The sequence below is a fragment of the Amblyomma mixtum genome, chromosome 2, assembly GCF_055824585.1.
Source record: "Amblyomma mixtum isolate Tamu chromosome 2, ASM5582458v1, whole genome shotgun sequence".
In the NCBI taxonomy this organism is placed as follows: Eukaryota; Metazoa; Arthropoda; class Arachnida; order Ixodida; family Ixodidae; genus Amblyomma; species Amblyomma mixtum.
In genome coordinates this window covers 308,211,764-308,237,061 of record NC_143013.1, presented here as the reverse complement: position 1 = coordinate 308,237,061, position 25,298 = coordinate 308,211,764, and the positions used below count along the sequence as shown (strand labels likewise).

At 49.6% G+C, this 25,298-nt stretch overlaps 1 protein-coding gene across 1 annotated transcript in view; it reads right to left on the bottom strand.

Annotated features, from left to right (window-relative positions):
• Window positions 1–25,298, bottom strand: part of LOC149364882 (EF-hand domain-containing protein D2-like) — a 60,644-nt gene that overhangs the window by 8,683 nt on the left and 26,663 nt on the right. Inside the window, exon 2 of the mRNA XM_089574850.1 lies at window positions 933–1,080. Coding sequence (XP_089430976.1) covers window positions 933–1,080 — 148 coding nt within the window. The remainder of the gene's footprint in view (window positions 1–932; window positions 1,081–25,298) is intronic.

The window sequence follows — 25,298 nt, the reverse complement described above, 5'->3', positions numbered from 1 at the left end:
TAACAAAAAGGAAACAGCACTGAAGGGCGAGCAGATAGCGGGCTCGTAAGCGGCATACTGAATGGCCGGGCATGAATCAGCCTCCCGTATACGCAAGCGACGCGGTCGCGTGACTAATTCGATAGAACACGGCGACCGGCTGCACGGTCGTGCGGTGGTGTGAGCTACGGTGAAACGGGCGTGCGCCGAGGGAATCTAATGGCGAGATAGGTGCGCGTACGCAGTCGGTGCTTATCGGAGACTGCGACGACGGCGACCCCGCCCGATTACAGTGTGCCGCACAGCACCGACGGAACAGAGCAAGGGTGTGTATACGTGAGCCACAGCTTCCCGGGAATCCGCGGCGCCCGTATCTTTGCCACTCAAGTGGGGCAGGATGCGTAGAAGAGGAAATTCTCTGTCCCCCCTTGTGCGCCCCCTTCCCTTTCCACCCAGTGTGGGCTTCGGAGAATACGTCATGCCCCGTCGGGGTGCTCCTAACGCGAAACTGATTTTGAGGGGGAACGTGCATTTCCGGTGCCTTGGAAGCACTGCTTCCTGCGGTGCAGTGGTCTGTGTTGCCGGAACGTTTCAGACGCGAACGCAAATCGACAAAACGTGGTCCCCTACAGGACAAGCGGATGCTGCCCCTCCGACATTGCTGGGGTTTTAGTAATAAGGCGAAGTGGTTTCCAGTGTTACTTCCCGTTTTCTTCGTTTCGGACTCTGAGGAATACCACAACCTCGGCAGACAGGGATGCCAAGCAGAATCCGAAAGGAGCCCAGTGGTAATGGCGGTTAGCTCATTGCTTGCCAGCGACAATCGTTTCGGGGCGCAGATCCATGCTCAGAACGTGGGTGAAGGCAGAATCGCGAGCACCTCTGTAAAGGCTGGTTCGCATGCAAGTGACTGAGTGAGCGCGATATGCCACACGCACTCCGTGTGTACTGACCTCCCTGAAGTTGATGGTGCCGTCGAAGTCTTCGTCCACCTGGCGGATCATCTCCTTGAGCGCCAGGTGCGTCTGCGGGGCGCCCAGGATCTCCATCATGCGCTTCAGCTCCTCGAAGTCCAGCACGTGGTCGCCGTTCAGGTCGAACCTGCGCGTTCACAAAACGAAAGGAGTTCGAGCTCTGAATAGTGAACCGTGGCAACCTGAAATGCTACAGGCAGCAGTTCAGCAATAGTGGCGAAGTTGGGAATTGTTCAGCGCACGAGAAAACAAAGAAAACGAACGCAGCACAATCAGGAGAGAATTAAGCGCAAGAAAGAATGACCATATCCACACACGCCCAATGTTGTGTTATTCCTGCTAGTTTGTTTCCTAATTGCGATGTTATTTTTTTACTTTAACGGAGTTCATAAGAAACCCAAAAGCCAACCTGCAGATATCTTGTCATAGATGGGACGGAGCAAGGTTGCGAAAATATCTAATCTAAGCACAGGTACATTATGCCCGTGATTAATTTTGAGCTTTCCGCAAGTTTGCTTCGTCGTAAAGCGCAGAAAAGGCGACCGTCACGTACGTACTCCAGCTAAAGATTTGGCCGGCTTTACGGGGATCCTGAAGCATACTGAGTCCAGCTTACAGGGATGGCACTCAGTGGGATAGCGTGGCGGGTGGTTCAGTGGTTAGGACGCTCGGCTACTGAGCGGAAGTGCCCGGGTTCGAACCTGGCCGAGGCGGTCGCATTTCGATGAAGTCGAAATACTAGTGGCCCGTGTACTGTGCGATGTCAGTGTTCGTTAAGGAACCCCAAGTGATCGGAATTTGTCGGAGCTCTCAATAAACCTAAACCTAAAAGCATGAAGTTTGGCGAGAACCTCGAATATTTGCTTACCGTGCAGTCACAACTGAATGCACAAACTGAGGCGTTTACGGCATTTCTTAGCGAATAAAATCACCCGGTCAAGGTCTGAAGGAAGTGCCCGATAGACTTTTGCACCACTCCTCGCCTCCCTTTGGCGCAGTAACTGGTTGGATCGGCGCCGGGGGCTTTGGCCTTTAGAAGATCATTGGACAGAGCAGACAGAAATGTGGACACGGATCCGTGTTATGTAGTTGACACCCCGCGCGGTGCACGCACTCCATGGGAAATCTGCTCTGAGCAAAACTTGTCTTTGGACTAGCTGATTGTTTATTTCTGGTGATCAGACAGAATACAGAGAGCAAAAGACGGGACACAAAATAAACACTTAATATTTGATCGCAGGAGCTGCTGTCCCCACCCACTGTCGGTACACTTCTTACCCAGACCTTTTTTCCACGCTGCATGACGATTCGGATGTCAGCAGCTTATCCTGGACTTTGTGGACAAGGGATTCTGACTTACATTACAATTACACATACACATACCCCCACACATGCGTCACACAAGTGTGGGCGCACACAATTTACGGGAGGCAACGTCGTAGCCAAGCTTTTTTGGGAAAAAAAAAAGTAAACAAATTTTCACGAATGTTTACGTGAGGAGAGGTCTATCCATGTCAAAGCCTGTTGAAACACACGCAAGGATGAAGCTCGACGTGACAAGGGCGACATTGACTCACAGCGGCTTCACGCCCTCTCTCAACACGTGCACATGACCAGGGATCGAACAAGCGCCCTTCGGCTGCGCGGGACCATTCATCTTCATCGCTATGTCCAAGCTGCGGGGTTAAAGGTCAGCTAACGGGCAAGGATGCTCTCGCGTCAGGCGGCCGTCCGCATGTTTTGGCGGGCGAGCCAGGTTCACTGAACGTTGACTAAAGAGGATGTGGCTCCACAAAAACACACGCACGACGGACGCAGAGCCGCGCTGCAGCCGGAGCTGGTGGTGAGAGATGCGCCCCTGCACTGCACGGCTGAGCTGTGCTCGCCCCCGGGGTGATCGTGCCCAGAATATATCGCGCGCACATGTCCGCGACGGAGAGTAAACACGCGCCACTTCGGAGCTGCTGTTGCTTCTTGTCTGCTGGCGCACGTGTTACCCTCTTCTAATGAGATCACGTATACCCCGTGCTCATATCGGCATCGGCGCGTCGTGTCCACGCAGAGCCCATTGCGCACTGTATGCCTATCCGGGCAATGGGCCGAAAAGTACACAACCCGCACGCTCGCTCAAACGGATAGAACGGCTTGCTATCGGTATACTTGCTCTTGGGCTGAGACCTTCTTTTAGGGGGGGGGGGGGGGACAGAGACGCATGCGCACGGGAAATTTAGGAAACTTACCCCATGAAACGAACTCTGAGGGCCAATTGGACCCTCTGTAAGGCAGCGGAACACGTGTGTCCCACTTGACTCAAGTGCCGGCAAACGAAAAACGGTGCGTCTATGTAATATTTTTGCGCGCTGAATGCTACCGAAATGTCAAACAAACCATTCAGTGTGTTTTTGTCTTTCGCTAATAGGCCTCCTTGGTGTTGTGTGTGTTTTTGCAAGCGTGGGTGTACAACTAGTTCGGCGAAACCCACCTGGCGGGAAAAGAAAGGAAAAATTGTTTAGCTTTGGACCCTTTACCGTCACTTAACTGCCTATAATAATAGTGTGCATGTACGTGTGTGTGTGTACGTGTGTGTGTGTGTGTACGTGTCTGTGTGTGCATGTACGTGTGTGTGTGTACGTGTGTGTGTGTGTACGTATGTGTGTGTGTGTATGTGTGTGTGTGTGTGTGTACGTGTGTGTGTGCGTGAGTGTTTGTGTGTACATGTGTGTGTGTGCGTGTGTGTGTACGTGTGAGTACGTGTGTGTGTGTGTACGTGTGTGTGTACAGAGGGCAAAACGCATGTCTAGAACACGCTCTGAGTGGGTTTCGGGCGTAACACGCCATAACTAGCGATAAGATTTGGTTAAAAAGGGTCTGGATCTAAACATGTGCTTTTAAACTCATAGAATTTCATCGCCATTTTTTGCCTTCTTTGTCGCAGGGGCTTTGGGAGCTCCGGAACACAAATCTTGGTTGTTCTAGGCATGCGTTTTGCCCTCTGTACGTGTGTGAGTACGTGTGTGTGTTTTGCAGCGTTTGCATTAACTGTCCCGTTTGCGTTTTATTTGCTCTTCATTGCATACGCTGAAGTCAGTGTTTCGCGTATGGCTCATATAAGCCGCGCAGCAGTATAGTCCCGCACTCTCCGCGAAGCACGTATACCATGCATGCAGCGATAGCACGCGCATGATGTCAGCGCGTGAGAAATGTTCTTGGATCGCATAGAGAGCCGAAGCGACACTCTATCCGTCGATATATCAGCCGTCTCGCTTCCCCAGTCACTGCCGATCGTATTGTCTGCGGCGCATTCCTGCACAGCCGCCTCCCCTTCGCCTCTGCTAAGGCCGATCCGACAGCTGCGCGCTCTTCCCCGTTACGCCTACACCTGCACGCACGCACGCCAGCTGCAGCTGAAAAGAACTGCGTCACGAGGCTGTTTTGAAGCACAACCCCGAGAATCCAGGGCGTTTGCGCCATTAATGAGAGCATCGAAGTGCGACGTTTGTTCCGAAAATATTGAAGCACATAATTAGGAAAGCGCAATTAGAATTAAATAATATATATTCTCTATTTTTAAAATGTGCAAGATACAAAACCATTGCACTGACCCTCAGTAGCATTCAAATTAAATACCTTCGAATATGGGACACACTTTTCCCAGTGGTGTTTGCTCTCTTCAAGATATATTCTCCTAAGTCCTGCGTTGGAATCGCGCGCACCTATACCTCGTCGCATTGGTCTGAAAGTCTTTTAGGGTCCGAGATCTCTTCTGTTTCAGAGTTGATTTATTATGCTTTCTGCACACACGTCTCACAGCCAAACTGGCATCGCCTGATAGAATCATTACATCGTAGCCACGCAAACTTATTGAGTTATATTGAGCTCGGCATACTTTCCGCACAGACCTTGTATTCCGTTTATGCAGTGCGTCAACGGCAAACTTATTCAGCTGAGGGCAGGGATTAGTGTGAATTCCACTCCCTTCAGTTTCTTCCTTTTCCAGGACCTTTTCATCTTCTTTTTCATGGTGCACTTGAAACTGAAAGAGAATTGCTTCCCCTCTCAGCGCCATTTCATAGGTAATGAGCATACGCTGTGGATGTGCATTAATTGGCGCAGCACCCTAAATATCCGCTATTCGTTAGTTAGTTAGTTATATGGGGTTTTATGGCGCATAAGCAACTATGGCTATCATGCGCCAAACACAAGGTTAGCTGATGTTATGTTAAGTGTATAGAGGTTACATTATATTAAATTTAAAACATTGGCTTTCTTTAGAAACTTACAAACAAACGAAAACTCGACAAGTGTTTGCTCGCCTAAAAGCAATGCGGGATGAAATAGAATGTGTTCATTGTAAAATATAGTAAAAAATTTTTTTCTAAGTTCTTCGAGATGCGAACAAGAAATTAAAATGTGATTTACTGTGAGCTCCTCACCACACATTTCACACACAGGTTTGTCTTTTTTTGTTAATAGGAAATTATGGGTGATGTGTGTGTGACCTATGCGTAAACGACATAAAATTACTTCGATAAAACGCTCTTTATGGCGGCATGATTTCCATTCTTTTAAAATGCAGCTTGTTGTTTCCTTTATTTTCCCAAGAAGCTTGCCATTTGGCTCTTAGTTTGCTATGCACTAACTTCATGTAATCCCTAGGAGGCAAATTCACAAGTTTTATTTCCATGATTCTGGCTTGTGCAGCACACATGTCGGCTCTCTCATTATCCCTAATGCCAACGTGACTGGGAACCCAGCAGAGTTTTATAACATGTTTTTGTGTTGTGACCTTTACTATATTATTAATTCGTATTCTTCACTATGCATGCTAAAGGAGTATTCGCAAAGACTGAACCGTGTCTGTCTGGCAGGAAGGTGAGCACTTCTAGCGACCGACAGAGCGATCTCGAAGTTAGAACGAAGAGCGAATGGAGTCGGATGGAGATGTCCACCATTGCATTACCGTTGACACGCGAGCCGACATGACGAGCCTCGTGGCGCTGTCACTCCACGTGAAATGCACTCAGTCGCGGACGGCGACTGTCCCGTGTCGGCAGCTCTCTAGCAAGTTGCGGAGGCTTCCTTTTTTGGATGTAGGTCGCCAGGAAGAAAACGAACGGCAGGACTGTGCAGCGATTGGGCGCGCGATGCATTTCCGAAGCAACGTGCGTATATGACAGCTGGCACGCTTGTCAGCCGTGTCCCGCTTTGTATGTGGGCCGCTTGTATAGGGACCGCGGAACAGGCAACATCTCGCGTCAGGAATTTCCGAAGTAATGAAGATCTGCCTAGCATATATTTGTTCCGACAAAGGAGCTGGAGAATCGTACCCAGCGTTTTGGGTAGGCTGCTCTGTCCAGCACAGACCCTCAAGGCCAGTAACGGTGATCGACCGGGCAGAATAGCGACAGCCAGAGGAGTGCGGAACTAAGGAGTGACTATACCAATCTACCATTGGTGAAATAAAAGCTTCTCCTCGTTCTCCTGCTCCTGCTCGCTCATGGTATAACGCACCAAGGGTATTATTGCGCAGGCTGTTTGGTACATTGCTCAAATGGATAATGCGCCTTCGCTTTGTTCGTGCTGAAGCTCTTTTCGTTTAGGTATAAAATCTGCACAATCATCATCATCATCATTTATTTGACCCTTAAAGGCCCCTGGGAGGGGGTATTACATAAGGGGGGGGGGGGGGGGAGTAGTACATTCATCATGACTCACATTGGTGGGGAAAAAAGAATTAAAAAAAAAAGAACAAACAAGAAAACACACAAAGCATAAAGAGAAATAAAGTCACAAAAAGGAAATGAAACCATTTATACAGCAAGATAACACATCAGACGTTCTTTAAACCTTACTGGATCGCTTTCAATGACAACCGATTCTGGAAGCCGATTCCAGTCTTGAATAGCGGCTGGCAAAAAAGATTTGTTAAAGGCATTAGTTGATCCGTGTAAACGTTGGATGCTCATGGAGTTGAATAAACGGGATGACGTGCGCACAGGAGGGACTAGAAGGGACTCGCGTAGGTTAGGAAAATGCATGACGAATGCGTGCCAAACACAGCACAACTTAGCTGCACGTCACTGGGGCATCAAAATATTAAAAGGATATCGCCTGGACATTGTTAAAGCAATGCGGCCGTAGGAAGCAAGAGGCTAGCTTATTCCGTGTACAGCGTTTGAATTTGTCTCGCGGTCGGGTTGTTGAGAATGGTGGCTGCCTTCATGATTTGCGTATTTTAAATTTACCGAGAGAACCTTTCGAGTGCCAGGGCTGGAAATATCAGAAACGCTTCCCAAGGTGCGTGGGATCAATCCCGGCCTCGGCGGCTGTATTTCGATATAGAGGAAATACAAAAAAAAAAAACTTCGACACTGAGTTTTTTCTGTACACACTTAAGAACATCTAATCCGGAGGGATAACCAAATACAGCACCTAACCAAGGACAGAGAAGAGTACTCCGCTAGTTGCGCCTGATCCCACAGGACGAACAGCCTCATCAAGCGCACGAGCCGAATACGTTCGACCAATTCAAAATAAAAATAAAAACGAACAAAGGCCATGAAATAGAGATATAGTGCTGTGTTGGAGAAGTCGTGAATATTTCACCCATTCATAACTGCAATGGATGGAGCTTATCAGTAAAGCATGTTTCGTTGATTCTCACAGAGATATATAGCTGTGACAAAGATTTGCATAATTTCCACTTCGACGTCCGCTCGTGCGGACCACATCAGGCACCCCCGCAGAGGAAGCAGAACTAGATCTCATTCTTTGTACTCGTATATAACCGGTTCATATATAAGTCTGCCTTCTTGCCCACTTCGTGCATTTCCAGTTTTCAATCGTGTCGCCGCATAGCAAGCAAGAAAAAGGCAAGAAATAGCATGCGGATAGCCTCAACCTGAATGGCCCCATAAGACTTAATGTCCGATGTTTATGCAAAATACGAATGTAGCCTCATGAATCACACGCAATGCTCTGCCCGCCTCGATCTGCGGGGCGAACGTTTTGACAGTAATACATGCTGCAGAGCTGTGTTCGCACTCACCGCGCTCTCCTTGGAATTAAAAACACTCGGATTAGGAGCTTGAGAAAGAAGACTATTTTCTCCGAGTCGTCTTTCGTCCATGAGTTATTCATCTCTTCTTGACATGTCCAACAATTTCAGCAAAAAATTTTGAAATTTGGAAAATTGCGAGATTATTTTTACGGAAATATTGAAGGTAATGGTCCATTCTTCTGATATGTAGCGATCGCATTGAACTGTTAAGACCCCTATAGAAAACCAACGATAGCAAAAACGTTAATATACAAAAAAAAAATTCAAGACTGCCGTTGGGTGATCTGCGGATATATTGACTGTTATATAGTGGCATCTTACATATATGAAAAAAAAAATGCGTTCGTAAGAGGTTTCCCGCTGAAAAATGCTTTTGTCCAAAATTGTTGGGTATGCTGTTCTGTCTTTCACAAACGCATGCGTTTTACTTTTTTTTCTATTTCAAACCGCTGCGATTCAGGCGGACTTTCCCCCGACAGAACAAAGTATACACATAAAAAAAACTTAACAAAAGTACATTAAAAATAAATTACGTTCGGCGCACATAACGGAAAGTCCGACGAAAACGATACAAAATAGCCTTCCTTGCCGTACCAAAAATGATGGCTGCACTCTACTCGTACCGGCTACTCAGCCAACATCATTTGTCATGTTCTTTTCTCGTCGCCCCGATTCGCCGTCCGCATTTGTTCGGGCAGCCCATTTTTCTACACTCTGTATGGATTGGCAAGGCTGCACCTGCTCCTACCGCAGTGCGGGATATATACTTCCTCGCGTTGGATTTGGAATTGGGCTTTCAAACCTATTGCGCGTAAAGGAGGGGGGGGGACGTTATTATGACGCGAACCAAACAAGCGCACCACGATCCCTTTGCACTAACGGAAAAGGAAGTTGAACTTATTCTATTTTTTCTCTTTCTTTCGCTAAAAGTGTGCAGGGCCAAGACAAAATACAATGACGACGCCTCAGGGCTACACTTTAGGCGTGCACCGGTATACAGGGTGTTTCATCTAAGACTTTCTGCAATTTTTAAAAATAGGCTATTTGAATTAGATGCCCGCTTTTTCTGGCATTGCATTGTCAGTGGTGTAGTACATCATAATGCAGCTAATACGTGCTAACTAGCAGGCTTGTTAACCAATATTTAATAGTTAACTTTTAAACTATTACCCGTGGGCTCCTTAATTATTGAGAGGCATGTAGCCCACCGTAAGTAATGTCCATATCCGTTTTTAGAATTTCTAGAACGCGATTATCCTCGGCGCTGTGGCCCAACAAATTTTGGCTATTTCGACGAGTTAGGTACACTGGAGAGGTTGCTTTGCCTGCAAGCTTCTCAAACCGCATGTATTTTGGCGCGATGTAGGCGAAATTTATTGGGCCACAGCGCCGAGGATAATCGCGTTCTCGAAATTCTAAAAACGGATATGGACATTACTTACAGTGGGCTACATGCCTCTCAATAATTAAGGAGCCCAACGGTAATAGTTTAAAAGTTAACTATTAAATATTGGTTAACAAGCCTGCTAGTTAGCACGTCTTAGCTGCATTATGATGTACTACACCACTGACAATGCAATGCCAGAAAAAGCGCGCATCTAATTCAAATAGCTTATTTTTAAAAATTGCAGAAAGTCTTAGGTGAAACACCCTGTATACGGTATATACTCTAAAACTGGCACCATGGTACAGCTGCCGCCACAGAAATTTTTGAACTATGCTGTACCGTACCGGCTCCCGGAATAACGCCATAAAGCCTTGCAAGAGTACAAAAAATGATAAAGAAACAGTTTAGACCACATACTTCGTAACAGTGCTCACGGACGCAGCGAATCACGTTACTGAACCAATCCCGAAATTGCGAGGCAGCAGCGGGACCTTTCATTCACGATTCACTGTCCCCTTTCATTTGCCACTCCCTACGTTGTCACGATAGCCGGCTCGTGAGAATCCGCCGACGCCATTAGCTGGAATGAGGTGCTTTGACAGGGAAAAGCCGCTTCGTTCTTGAGTTGTATCCGAATACAGCTCCTTTCACCTTGCACAATATGTTCAAAACTTTTTCTTTTATCATAATGTTTCTGTGCCTATTCTTTCATAAATCAAGTACATGCTGCGTTTTCATAGCACTTCAGTGTTCAGGGCCGGCTGCACATTATACTGCGTAGAGATCATGGCGGACTGAGAAAATTGAGCCTTCGCCTTCATTTGGGAGCGTGTTTCCTTCTTGTTTTCCAACCGCATCACCAAAACAAAACGCTTATGTGTATGTGCCGCCACTATACATGGTGCACGTTGTTCGCAGAAGAGGACGATTGTTCCTCGGAGAGCGATTGTTGCCCGTCGACTGCAGCTGTTGGGCTTATACCTTACCTCTCCTTGATGGAGGACAGCCGTGTATGACTCATAGAGGGCGCGTGCATCGATTTCGAGGAAACAATGCCGCGTTTAGTTTTTCTCGCAGCATGGCTCACGGTGCGCGCGCTGTGGAGATGCACGCATTGTTCATGGCCAGCGTTGCCTGTCAGAAGAAGGGCAAGGGGAAAAGGGGGAGAGGTACGCCGAAACGGCGACCGTCACTCCGGACCCTGCGGAGGAACTGAGCGCTCACTCAAGACTGTTTTGCCGCTCGCGTGCGCCGGTTCCGCTACGGAGCGGAGCGATTCGTCGAACCGCACTCGGCTTGCACCCGGTGCAGCAGGACAGTGCAATGCTGTGATATGCGTGTATAGTCGGGGACAAAAGTCTCTGGACCACGCGTTTCGTTAACGAAGCCCGTAGCTCTATTATTAGCCGGCGGCTGGAGACCACACTTGTGGAGGTGAAAATCAAAATCTTGTTGTTTCACCTCTACAAGTCTGGTCGTCAACCGGCGGCGAATAACAGAACTATCACCTTCGTTGACGGAACACATGTTCAAAAGACTTTCGTCCTCAACTGTACATGCACGATAAAATGTGCGCCCACGTTTATCATACCACGTGACTCCCCGTGTTGCAAATTGATTGATTCACTGATGAACCAATTAATTGATTGATTGATTGCTTTACTGATTGATCGATTCAGTCATTATCTCACCATTTTTACATGTGTACGTAATAATTAAGTAAGCATTTGTTAGCAATGGCAGCATGAGCGGACCAGTCACCTTTGCTTTTTTTTTTGGCATTTTAAAAGGTAGTTGCTTTTCATACAATTGGTTCTATTTAAGCTCCATTGTCCTTGCATGCATGCGCCACAGGCAGCTGTTGAGTCCCTGGCACGAGAAAAATATAATCTGCCAGGAAATTCCATACACATGCATACACATCATTCTGCATGCGGCCGAACAAAAACAAGATATGCCAGCAATAAAAACAAAGACACCGGTGAGGAAGTAAACGGAGCAGCGAAAATGTTTTCCCCGGCCTCCGCTGCTGGCGCTCCTCTCGCTAGGAGCTGGTCCATGAAACAAGGGCCAATGTCGCACGCCTGACTCGACCCCAAGTCGAGGCTCGTGTGTGTTTGCACACGGGTAAACCACAACGCAGTGCCTCCTCTCCCTCTCGGCCAACCCTCTCTCAAAAACAATTCTCTTCCACGCCGGGGAGGTAGCCGCGCGTTTTTCCCAAATTAGACAAAGTGCGCCGCACGCACGAAGGAGAGCGTAAAAATAAGAAAAGAAAACAAAAGTCGGTGCATAGTTGTGTCCTTTATGCACACGCAACGCGGACGAGGGAAGGGAGAGAGGCCTCTGTGTATCCTCGCCGATGATCCCCCGCTGTGATGCACGTGCACGCGCCATCGGCAGCTGTGCCGTGTTTACGAGCCGCGGCCCGAGCGCGGCATGTGCAGTATATACACAGGATTACAGCCTTGGCGTTCCAGAAATAGCTAGACCGCTCGTGCCTGCGTTTACGTTACTACCGGACCACGGAGCGCAGGGTCGCCTCAGGGAACGAATACGAAGGATCCATTGCCCCCGTATATGGACAAAAACCTGTGCGGGCTGACTCGCGTGGACGTACGAGCTAGAGGTTTTCACTGTCTTGCCTCTCGCGGGCTATATCAGGCGCTGTATTCAGATGAAAGTCTCTAATATCCCTTTTCTGCAGGAGGATATTAGTTTAGTTTAGTTTAGTTTAGTTTAGTTTAGTTTAGTTTAGTTTAGTTTAGTTTAGTTTAGTTTAGTTTAGTTTAGTTTAGTTTAGTTTATGGGGGTTTACCGGCTCAAGTAGTTCAGGGTATGAGGGACGCCGTAGTGAATGGCTCCGGAAATTTCGACCACCTGAGGTTCTTTAACGTGCACTGACATCGCACAGTACTAGGGCCTCCAGCATTTCGCCCCCATCGAACTGCGACCGCCGCAGCCGAGATCGAACCCGCGTCTTTCGGGTCAGCAGTCGAGCGGCAGAACCACTGAGCCACCACGGCGGCCGCAGGGGCATATTACTGTTCTGTACATTCACCACAAGAGCGACGAGACGATTGCATCACCTGTGTAACACTACTCTATGCACACCGTCGATGTAGTGTGCTGTGTGTAGTTAACGGACACCAACGGCTAATTGCATCGGTTACATATTCGTTCAAACCGAAACCGTACTTTTTGAATGTTTCCCCATCTTGGGAAAGAGCCAGAAGTCTGATGGCGCGAGTACCTGTCGTGTACGGGCTAGGCAGACCAGCAGCCATATATAGCGGCGGTGTACGAGGAGTGGATAAAAGGTGACAGCCCTCGGCAGCTTGGCTTTTGAACTCGCCCTTTTGGCAACTGAATACATGGACGTCCTCGCCAACACACGTGCATTAGTGTACGCTTCAGTAAGCCCAACTTTATAAGATCCCGGGGTGCTGTGAGAGGTGTAAAAGAAAGAACAAGTTTCAACTTCACGGAAAAAATGCGATGTACGTACGGGTGGCACTAAAAGCAGCGTATAACGCATAAACCGGCCACTGGAGCGAGGCGAAATGCGTATATCGCTGCGTGCGTTGATTCGTAAGTCCGGGTCTTCAGCGACTGCTGTTATCTCGCAACGACGGGCGCCTGCTCCCTCTTCTGGCAGATATACAAAAGACGATTATCATCTTAATGGCAAACGTATAGAGAAACTATATAGACGATCGGAAACCGTATAAGAGGGATCAATCTGGCACAAGCGAACCCCACTGTATACATACATACAATGTGCAACGCACAAGAAATCGCTTTGAATTACAAGGCCATCTCATGGTCCGCACACAATCTTGAGGACGCTCCATCTATATATACGGTCCAGATCTTCTTCGGCTTCCGGCGTTCGGAGAATTTGGACAAACAGCACGTTGGAAGCCGGGAGAAACTTGATTTGCTCCGTTCAGTGTTGCCGATCACGAAACACGACTGGCGTGAAGGCCTGCGGGAGGCGTGTGCGGGTGATACCGTCTCTCCGGATGCTTGGCATGGATGAGACCGGAAAAGAATGCGGCTGCGCAGTGGAAAGGGTTTTCCTCCGCGTCCGAGTTATCGGCGCCCCCGGAGGTTTCGTTTCTTCATACGCAGCGCCACAGATTGTGACGTGAGCAGAACGCACATGGAAGGAGTGGCAAGAAGACTTCATGCTGAAGCTCAGCTTTCTTGGACATCACTCTTAATTGTGAGGCAGCTGTGGAATATTGTAAGATACGGTTATGAACGTACCGATGGGAATGGGCTAATCATCCGATGTGCAGCGAAATCTTGCTTTCATTGGTTTTGATTTGGGTTTATTTTATGAGGCTTACAGTTCCAGAGCGACTCATGCTATGAGAGACGCTGTAGTGCAGAGGACTGCGGACAGTTTCGACCACCTGTGGTTATTTAACGTGCACTGACATCGCACAGTTCACGGGTTTCTAACATTTCGCTTTCATCCAAAGGTGACCGCCGCGGACGGGACCGAACCGGCGCCTTTCGGGTCAGCAGCAAAGCACCGTAACCATAGGCCACCGTGGTGGCAAATCCTGCTTTGAAAGTTTGTCCTGCGTTCTAACCGTTTATTTAAGACTGCCATAGAGGACCAATGGGATGCGTTTTTGACATTAAATAACAAAAAATTACAAGCGTCCAGAGGGGGCGATCTGCGGCTATATTGATTGTTATGATGTAATTAATCTTACGATACGCGAAAAAACTGCGTTCATAAACAGGTTCCTGTTGAAAAAAAAAAAAAAACACTTTCTAGGATTTCTGAGCATGTGGATTCCACATTCCTTCTCCCTTCCTGCAGCGTCACTGGATCACGGCGCGAGGCATGCGGGCACAAAATAAACTGCCTCCAGTTCGTGAGTCAAGCAAAGCTTTGTTTCCTCCTGGTTGCATCGAATTTCGCTCGCATATCGCAACGTAACGGAAAGCCGGCGGCGTCAGCTGACGGAACCCGAGAGCGGAAGATAAAAACAGTGATTCAGCTGAGCGCGCGCATGCGCAAAGCGAGCTTGCTTCCTGTTGCGGACCTGAGCTCAAGAGCGCTCACTTATCGGCGCAGGAAGTCCAACCCGCGTGACTCGAGGAATTAAAAAAGAGTTCCGCCGTTCGCGTTTCTCGGCCAGGAAGCTTCGAAGCGTGGAAAGTTGTACCCCTTTGCAACTGTGTCCTTCTGGGCGCTGCCGCTATTGCTACTAGACTGAGGCAGCAACTGCTGGAATGGCGAATTTCACAGCGGCAGCTTACTGCGCATGCGCTGTCCAAAACGCAGGTGCACTCAAGCAAGCTGTAAGAGCCGGCGAAAAGGTCTGTAGTCCGCGACTTCTACAAACCAGCTTCTGGAATCGAGCCTATGGGGGCCATATTTTATAAGTAAGGAATACTTATAAAATATGGACTGGAATAGGAAATTGCCGCCGCTGTGGCTCAGCAGTTATGGTGCTCGGCTGCTGACCCGAAAGACGCGGGTTCGATCCCGGCCGCGGCGGCTGGAATTTCTTTGGAGGAGAAATTCGAGGCCCGTGCGATGTCAGTGCACGTTAAAGATCCCCAGGTGGTCGAAATTCTCGGAGCCCTTCACTACGGCGTCTCTCATAGCCTCAGTCGCTTTGGGACGTTAAACCCCATAAACCAAACCAAACCAATAGGAAATTCCAGTCCGTTCTTCAGCTTCTGTGTCACTGCCGAGCACTGCGTTTGATATCGCAACCTGCTAACGGCACTGCTAGCTGCCACCCGTCAACTATGACGTCACACGTGGCTCTGCAAATTATAAGATAGCAAAAAAAAAAATGAGACGCGTGAAACGAATCTTTATGAGATGAAGAAGAGAACCCCTTTAGATCTTAGAGCATTTATCCTATTGTCTTCAGTGGTAGTGTAGACACAGACCTAGTATACGCCAGTGTACGGAAAGTCACTTTTCGCAGGCACACACACACACAAAAAATGTGCGTGCTTCTGCTCGCCTATAGGCAAAAATATTGTGGAAGTGGACTTAGTGGAACGGAGAAGCATTTGCCCACGAGACGATTATAGAACGCACTAACTGCATAAACGAAGCAGATAGCGTATGCATGCTCGGGCTTCAGCCAAACCGCTTTCATGCATGAAAACGCTATTTTGTTCACTCCGAGCTGGCCCTTACATACGCTGGCCACGAGCTGGACCTTACATAAGACGCCAGGACAGCGGTCGGCCGGGGCAAAGTTACGACGCATATGCGACTCGTGAACGACATCCGACTCCCGTAAACAGCTCCGCTACGCGCCTAGTCTAGGTCTGGAATAATGCCCGCGCTAGACGAGCCCGAGAAAGGCAAGCGGCGCCGTGGCGCAAATCTGGAAGGTCTTGACGAAGCGTGAGCTGCGAGGGGGATGCTCGCGAGAGATCTCAATAGTTCCGTGCAGCACTGTGGAAGCAGGATGGAATTACGTGCTCATTCGCGCCATGACGTCCACTAGCACGGTACCAAATAAACGCATTTAGTGAGCGCACTTTGCGGGAACGTCTTGCGCCATTGTAAGATGAGCGTGACGCAGATTACGTAATGACGAATGAATTTTTTCCCACGTCTGAGGTGTACCCAATGTTAATGCTGCTGGCCGAAAGAAAGTGACCGGTATTGAGAATTGCCACGGTCATGTGAACCAGGTGGGCGTGCGTGGATCACTCACTTGCCCAAAACATGCATGTGCAGCAATTCTGGACAAGGGAATTTTTCAACGGGAAAGAGTTTAGGAACGCAATTTTTCCATATATTGCCATACTTCACTATATCAATCATTATGTCCGCAAATTTCTCGTCGTCAGGCCTGCACTTTTTGCTATTAACGTTTTTGCTATCGTGAATAACGTTCCCCATTGGTTTTCTATGGCAGACTTATACTGCTCGGTGCGAGCGAACGAAAAACTTAAAAAGGAGATTTTGCTACGCGTCGGAAGAATGGACCATTACCATCAATATTTCCGCAAAAGTACCTTACAATGTTTCAATATTCAAAACTTTATCCAAGAATGCTGGACATGGGTGCACGAAAAGTCCAGAAGACTACAGAAAAGATAAGAGCGTATAGCAAGTAATAAGAACTATTTTTGAGTCTTAATTCAGACACAGGTACAGCATGTTTTTGTGGAGTATGTCTTTTTTGTTTCATACTTGTGAGTGCGAACTGCGCAACGCCATCTCTGCGTCCAGACACATGCTCGGAGAGCTCTGCTCTGAACCTCCTTCGGACAGTGCTAAAGGGCACTGGCGCTGTATGCTCCGCTCCTCTATATTAACTATATGGCTCCTCTAGAACGGATGGATGGATGGATGGATGGATAGGAGCGCCCCCTTTGAAACGGGGTGGTGGCAATTGCCACCATGCTCAGCTTTTCTTTATTTTTTTTTGTTTACTGTGTTGGCAATTCTCATTAAGATTCGCCATCACCTTTACCTACGGTTTCCTACAATTCTAACCTTGTGCCACATCTCTGCTTTTCAGCCACCAATTCTCCAATCGCTTTTTGCTGACTTCCACTGCAGATTTATTTACATGACCATTGTTATCTTTAAACCCTAGGGCCTCAGAAAGAGTGACTGTGCCTGCATCGACATCCGGATGGATACCATCACATTTGATTATGAGGTGTTCAGCTGAAGCGGAGCGCCTCCTAGCGTTGGCAACCTGCGGGGATGTGTTGGAGTCCGCAGCAGGGCCCAGCAGCGCAACGTCCATTGTCCGTGGCTTCTTCCTCCCTCACTGCCCCCGGAGCAGGAGCAAGTTATCGCGGCCTCCGCGTTGGCCTCAAGGCCCCCCACCCCGCGAGGCTTTCCGTCGTTGTGCCTTCCGCGATGACGACTCGGCAAGTTTGACCTTCGACGGATACAGAGCGCGCCACGTGACCCTGCTACGACATGGCGTGCGTTCAGCTAGCCGCGTTCGCGTCGGCATGCGCGACGCACTGACCTCGCTTCGACTCATCTCCGCCGCTCTTTCTCGATACCAAGGACGGCGGTATGTATGGACACTCGAGGCGATATCCGCGGAGTCGTGACTGTTCGGGCGATAGAGTGCTACGACCTCCCGTACAGAGATGAACGAATCGCAGATCGACGAGTGCCAGCAGCCTCTCTGAACACGACGAGATACAAGGAGCATATTCCAAGGGGCACTTCTTTGGCCTATATTGATGTGAACAGCGTAAAAAAAAAAGAAAAAAAAAATTACCGACGATTACGTTACTTCCTAATGCGAAATTTGAGCGCAGCAAATAAGCTGTTTCACCTTTTCGATAGATTGAGGCAAAGAAATCGAGCAACACATGTATGCGCTATCACAGAATTTTTTTTTTATTTTTCACACGTATTCCTTTAACAAAGACTCCACTAACAGTTCTTGACAGTCATGAAGGAAGCTTTGTGGTCGGAGAAATAGACTGATATATGTTCGACTTGGTACACCAATGCTTGATTCTCAAAGACGAGATCTATACAAGTGCCTCGCGAGGTTGTCACAGCCGTGGGACGCGTTACGAGCGAGAGGAACGGGATGTTCTCCCGCATAAGTGTTAGGAAATTGCTGTTTGTCTTTATGTCAACATTAAAGTCCCCCACTACTAACATCGGTGTGGATCGATGGACGGTTAATGCGAGTTGCAGGAAGTGCACGACGTCTTTCGTGAGTGCGGTAGGGGCGAAGTAGGCAGCTACTACCAGCAAGCCGTTGGGCAACTTTGCGGCGCACAGTTCGCCAACTTCATGTGACGTGCCAAACATTTCGACTGGTATTGCAGAGAGACCTGTGCGCAAGTAGATAGCGACTCCCGCCTTTCTGTTGTGGTCTCTGCGAGCACCACAGCAGTACAGGAAATCTATGATTTCGAGAGGCTCTTCGGGATCCATCCAGGTTTCAGCAAAGCAAAGTACAGAGGAATGGCGCAGAATGTGATCGTGGTGTACGTCCTTGGCATGTGCGGCAAGGGAGCGTACGTTAAGAATGTGGTTGTGAATGATGAATCAAGTGCTGCCAGCGAATGACGCGTCCATTGGCTGTCTGCGTGTGTTACTGATGTGTGGTTAACATGTTAAGCTTTGCCTGTAAGAGTGGAACGCGACAGCGTCCTGCAACGCTGCCAGGGAGTCCACAGAACGCCATCGCCAATTCGGCTGTACGCCTTGCTGGACGGTAAATTTATTTTTTGAGGAAAGGAAATGTATCTCTCTCGCATATCTGGGTGGACACCTGCACCTCGCCGTAAGGGAAAGGGGGAAGATGGGAGTGAACGAAGACGCCGTATTAGCTAGACGCGCCTTTGTTCATTCCAAACCATTCAGCTGGCATTACGGAGTGGCTAGCGTGCTCGTATCGCACTCCGGAGACCCTGGTTCGATTCCCCAACTCGACCAATTTCGTTCTCGGTTTTATTGATTTATGCGGTCTAACTAGAAAGGTTAATTAGGCTATTTCATATTTATTATTGTATTTCTATCCATCGTGTTCTGTCATTAACCTGTCAATTGTTGGAACTGTCTAGGATGTTCGACACAACGTATATGAAACGAGCAACGTCTTACTGAGTGGGGAAGTGCGTGGTGGTGGAGGGAACGCGGCTTCGTACTTATCTGTTTTTTTTCAGCAGCGTCTCCTTCCGCGGACGCTGCGGCGCGCGTCTTTCTTTTCTTTTCTTCTGACCTCTTAATTCTCCTCTATATTAATTAGGCTAATTGATTAATTAAGCAATTAACTAAACTCAGTCCAACTTAGTTGCAGCATCACTATACGATCCCTTTGATTGGTTGCATGGTTACTAGCCAAAGTACAATTGGCCCCATTTGAAATTCGCGCACTGTGACGTCACGAGCATTTCGACCAATTGAAAAGCGTGACATTGGGGGCGGAGCTGGTTACGAGGCCGACGCCGACGCGAAACCCAGGAACGGACGCCAAAGAGCTGCGCTCTAAAAAGATGCCGGACGAGAACCAGAAAGACTTCCTCTTCTGTCCTCTCTTTTACGCTTCTCACATCAATACATGCAACCACTTTATAGCGACTGGCCCTGTTACGAAATCAGCCGTAGAAGTTTACTCCTTACGGGCCAAGGAAGTATTTATATAAGACGAACGTGTCAGGCTGTATAAGCACTCTCTATAATATATGTCGTGTTTTTTAACGCGACGTCAACGCGGCGCTGTGGTATGGACGCGTCTCGACGACCAGCTGGGCTCATCCTCGCGTTAATCCACAGTCAACAACCTAAGAAGAGAACGCAAGGACTTTTCTCTGCCTTCGTCCTCGGGCGTATGAAATTGCGGTCAGCGCGAGAACCGTATGCGAGTTAAACGCGCCCACCACAGGCGCGCGGTCAAGCGTTTGCCTCGAGCTTTGAAGAGTGTGGGCAGAGGGAAGGGGACGCCTACCGGAACGGCGACCCCGAAGATGGACGTGAATGAGGGCCGACACGTCGCTGCTGCTGCCAGACGTCAAAGGAAAGACTGGTAATATATGCTGCGCCCACCTCGCCGAAAACGAAATGCAGAGAGAGTGGAAGGGGTGGAAAAGCACACTCCGCGAACAGTGCCCCCGCGCAACGCACGCGCTTCAAACGTGACGGGAGAAAAACGCCAGGAATCGAGGTCGTCAAATCGATGACAGGTCCATTTTCAACGCACGGCAGAGCGGCACGGTATACACTCTTGACAGGACGGAGTAAAAAGGAAGTAAAGTGTCCTCTATTGTACTCCCTTTTATAAAAGGGAGTACAATAGAGGACAGCTGACTCTATTTTTACTCCCATATAAAGGCGTATTTGCGTTTACACTGTAGCGTTGGTCGCGGACTGTTCTTTCTTAATGGCGCGACAGTGGCAACGCGACATGATGACCGCGCGCCTATAACTCAGCGATCGAGCCATAGTATTTCTCTCTCAGGGACGCTTTCGTTCGGCAGCAGGTACATTTTCGTTACGGAATCGCACTGGAGTGCATGCATGGATCGCGCCACTAATACGTGTGCTAAATCGTCTCGTGATAGAGTGACACTTGAGGAAGCCTGTTGAATTCAAGCTTCCCCAAACACTCAGAGATGATCGAACGGCTTGCCGCGATGGCTGAGTGGCTTTGGTGTTCGGCGGCTGAACCAAAGGCCGCAGATTTGATCCCGGCCGCGGCGGCCATATTACGATGGAGGCGGTCTCAATATATCTTGGAGCCCTCCACCTCGGTGTCCCTCACAGACATCGCTTCGGGGCGTAAAACCCCGCAATTTACAATTTTTAGAGATGATACATCATTCACGCATCATTCGAAGTCGGTGCACAGATCTTCGCAGAACGTGTTTCACAACCAGTGGAGAAATACTTCTTCGAACGCTGTCTTGATTCAATGTATTTTGCAACTACTTAGTGGCTGTCCTGGGACAAAACGCTCGGGGTTTTGTTTAAACGTCGCGTTGAATTCGGTCACTGTGTGGCGGCACGCGGACAATATCTAGAACGCCTCGCGCAGTGACAGTCAAGCTTTTCAACGTTGAGCCACTAGGCCACGCAAAGACGTAAGGTGTATTAGACTGGGTCTAAAAGCTCCGTCTTCACACGCGATACTCGAAAACACAAAAGAAGCCACAGCGGAATGATCAGTATATACAGGAACCGCGGGGACAAAAACGACCGTGTGTGATTCTCGATCACTGTCTCCTGCGTTCGCGCACTCCCGTTTTGCGCTACTGTCCCCCTTTTACCGCCGCCGTTCCTCGCTTTTTGTGCTCTTCCAAAGCGGCTCTCCCAACGGGAGGACTCCGTGGGTGCCGCCGTCTGAGTGATGGCGACGCGAACAAAGATCAAAGCGGCGCGAAAACGGAACGAGCGAGACATGCAACGCAGCGGCGAGCCTCTATGTAAGTGGGACGACGACGGAATGCCGGGAAAACCGACGAGAGAGACTTTTGGGCGGTGCTCGTCGAGGGGAACAAAAGAAGACCTGCCTCCGGGACCGCTGTATATACGCGCAGACGAGAAGACGGCGCGATCGCCGATACACTGCCGGCGAGAGGACTGTGCAGAGCTGCCTCCTCGGGGGCCGCGTCTACTCCCTTGGCACGGACTCGATTGCTTGGCAGCTATAGACTGCGCCGGTGCATTGGCACGGCGACACAATGGTCGCCTTCGTCCAGTCGTCCGGAGCAAGCAGACAACGGCGCGCCTTTTGTGAGCGAACCCCAACGAGCAGCGCACACAGACCGGGAATCCTTCTTTCTTCAATTTCTTTTTGTCTGTAGGCCGAGCGTTGCAGTGCTGTCTGCGACGCAGTTTGCCCCGTTTTCTGTTGTTCCCATTCGTCAGCCGTCACAAGCTTTCACAATCATCTCTCTCGCCGTAATATGGCAGAGGCGCTGTGCACAAATGGTCGTGATTTAAGAGGTTTATAAGCCTTCTGTTTTGTACGTAGGCAATAACGCGTTCTCCTGCATGCTCCGGACAATGGTTGCGAGTTTTAACAAGCTCTCCGAGTTTGCGAAATCTGCGGTTCGAGAAGCTCCCTGTTTTGTAATCCCGCAAAGGTGGTCGCGGCCATCGTTTAGTGGCCATGACCGGTGCACGTGAGGTTGCCGCAGACTATCACGTAACTCTGCTTGGTGAACGAGAATGTTGTAACCTGTCGGGCAATGGACTCTCGAGAGTGCGCATGCTGTGCGTGGTAACGGCCTCCAGGTGGGCGTAGTCTGCACTGGTATCTGAATGAATGGACGCAAGCTTTCTTTGAGTGTTAAGGGTGTGGGCGGTGTTCAGACGCTCGACGAATGCGTAGTTTCCTGTTTTTTTTTTCTTCGGGCAACGACCATGGGCAGCATCATGACTCCGCCTCATGCTTGTTGTAACACTCTGCCACAGAGGAAAAAAAAACAAAAAAAAAACAGACTACATGCGGATTATTTGCACAATGTCTAGGACTTATACACAACCGCTTTCGACGTTCAGAACGTCGTGCTAACATATACGGCATCACTGATCTCAGAAATAACCGTAACCCGCGCCTGCGATTTAGTACCGAAATGAACTGATCAGTAATATTTTGTAACGAGTTTTTGTTATCGATTCACTCTCTTGAGCCGCTGCACTTATTACCACCGATAGCGACGTCAAGGGCTGATGGCTAGCAAGCAATCTATGCCGCCGGCATCGGTATCAGAAAAGGTGCTGGTCAGCGGCGGCAAAAACGAGATAATGAGTGCGGAAAATAATTATCTGCTTCAGGATCTATGGATACTCGACTACTCAGCCTCGTTTCGTTATCGCCCTATGTGGTACATGAGGAATCCACGTAACGTTTATGTGAGTATAGGTATCGAAGAATTACGTCAGCAGAATTCTTGATATGCAGTCATGCATTCAGTGGAAACTGGAAAGTCGCTCGGTTAGTATAGTGCACATATGAAAGCGTAGGTGTTAATTTTAGACCCCGTACACTCTCGACTGTGTGACCGGGAGTTCCCGCTTCCTCGACTTTCTCGTTCCTGGCGAAAAATCAATCCAAGCGTAGCGCAAGGCATTCTATCTTCGTCGCCGGAACCGGCGGTCCGGTCATGCGACCTACAGAAGGACGTCACACTTCGGCGGTGGGGGCCAGCGGGGTCCCCGCGACGCCTTCACGCGGGCGGTCCTTCCTCGTACTCACACACGGCGTGCGAACCCGCGTCCTTTGTCTCCAGCCGGACAACTTCACGGCGGCGCGTCTGCCTCGAGGGCTGGTTGGCCGGGTGCGAAGAACAAAGGGGTGCCCAGCGGGATTTCGCCGGAAGGAACGAGCAGGAAGCGAGGAAAGACGTCGGAAACGCTCGGCAGCGCGTGCGTGGGTGTGGTGGAGTCGCTGGTGGGGTGCACGACCGAGTCGCCTGCCCCCCCACCGCCGCCGCTGGGAACAGAGCCGAGGCGCAGCTCTCTCTTTCCTGGTTCCAAAGACGACGTCACGACGGGGCATGCCAGAAGCGAGAGGAGACGGCATCATTGAGGACAGCTGCGAGAGGGCGCTGTTTGTTGGAGGAGAAAAAGAAACTATCTGGTAGGTATATCCGAAATACGCCCCATAGATGTCCGGAATATATAGGACTTTCGGGGGGCTGCAGTTGTGACGGAGACTGCTGGATACACATTGAGGGACACGAAGGAAGTACGGTCCCTTTGTCGAAAAGCCCAGAAAATTTGTTTCCGAGCCACATCATGTGGCTCGCAATCCATCTTCAGTATTAAAAATCTCCTGAAGCTAACCAGATTTTTGGCCCCGACGGGTAGGAATTTCAAGAATGCTCCAAAAGCACCACTACACGGCTTAGAAACCAACCCCCCTGGGCTCTAAACTTTTGACAAAGGCTGTACTTGACTGGCAAGCGTGACACGTGGCTCAGCTTTGATATTTAATTCCGATCAACACTGCGGCTGCTGGCGGCTGCAGAAGCGGGAAGCTTATTCACGGTTCCAATAGCTGAACTCTTGCTTTCCTCCAAAGCAGTGAAGCTCGGCGATGTAGCTACAGAAGAGTGAAACTGATACAGCAAGCAAGATGATTCAAGTTCTTTTTACAGTCAGGTTCCTCTACCCGAGAGAACGTCATTCCGTATTCCACATCCGTAACTTGAATGTACCGCGAACAAGTAGAATCTGCGGGCCGCCGCGTCTTGGAGTTTACACATTCACTGCGTTGACAAGCGACAGTTCGCGCTCTTCCCGCCAGTAACATACGACTTTCAAACGCGAGCCGTGGTGACAACAGTACAGGGATGAATCTAGGCCGCTCTCAGCGCGATCAGAAGCGACGAAGGGAGGAGCGTTGTTCGGACTCGCTCGAGCTGCCGATGGACGGTCGTGACCGGCGCGAGACAGAAGGGGAGCAGCTGTTCGCGGACACGTATAGGAAGTGAACGCCGACAGCACATCCCCGCGACGTGCTTGCGCAGGACGTTCCCTTTCGGCGGCCGGTCGTTGCAGCAACGGCGGTTGCCCTTACGCCGAGACAACGGGGCCCGGATGTTTTCGCCGCCGAATGCGCGTGCAGGAAGTCGGAAACGGCCGTCAAGAAGATTGGCGCGCGCTTGACCCGACGCTGGGGTCCGCGGCGGCCGGAGGTGCATGCAAGTGGAGGATCGTGCGCTCTTCGTTAACCTCGCGCTCCTGGCCCGGCTGCGCTCGTTTTACGAGCACGCTGCCGACGCGATTACCTACGGCCCTGCTGCATGGTCACCACCGCGCTGTCCTGCCCCGACGCGGTCACTCACGAATATAGCCCGCGGCGCCTGCGGGCTCTTTCATGTTGTGACGACGTTACGCCACATAAGCCACTAACGAGGTGCCAGCGAGTCAAGCCGTGGTCTGGAAAGTTGGTTAGTGCCAGTGGCGTAGGCAAAGAAAGTGGGGCAGGAACTCTGGGACTAACGAAAAAGGCTTGAAGTCACGTAGAGGACATCGCACCGACTTGTGCAAAGGGTAATGTAAGAGACAACTAGGGCGGCGCGGGTTAGAGAACAAACTAGGGTTAACGATGTCCTAGTGGATGGAGAGGAAATTGGCGGGAAATCCCTATTGAAAAAACTCTGCGTGAGTTTGCACGAGAACAGTGATTTTTGTACGATCACGTTCATTTGGCACACGAATGCGCAGAAATTGTGCGTTACCTGTACGCATTCTGTGCGTCCTGTGTGTACATGATCGCGTACTGTGAGCTGAAAGACGTACACGCACACTCTTTGTGTGTAAAAAATCGTGGACTCTCGTGGACAACTCTCTGTGCGTGGACATCTGCGTGCTGAGAGGGGGCTTGCCGAAGCTGTGCGTGCTTATGTACATACTGAGCAAGCTCAGTGAGGCTGCGTGTGGCCATGTGTGCGT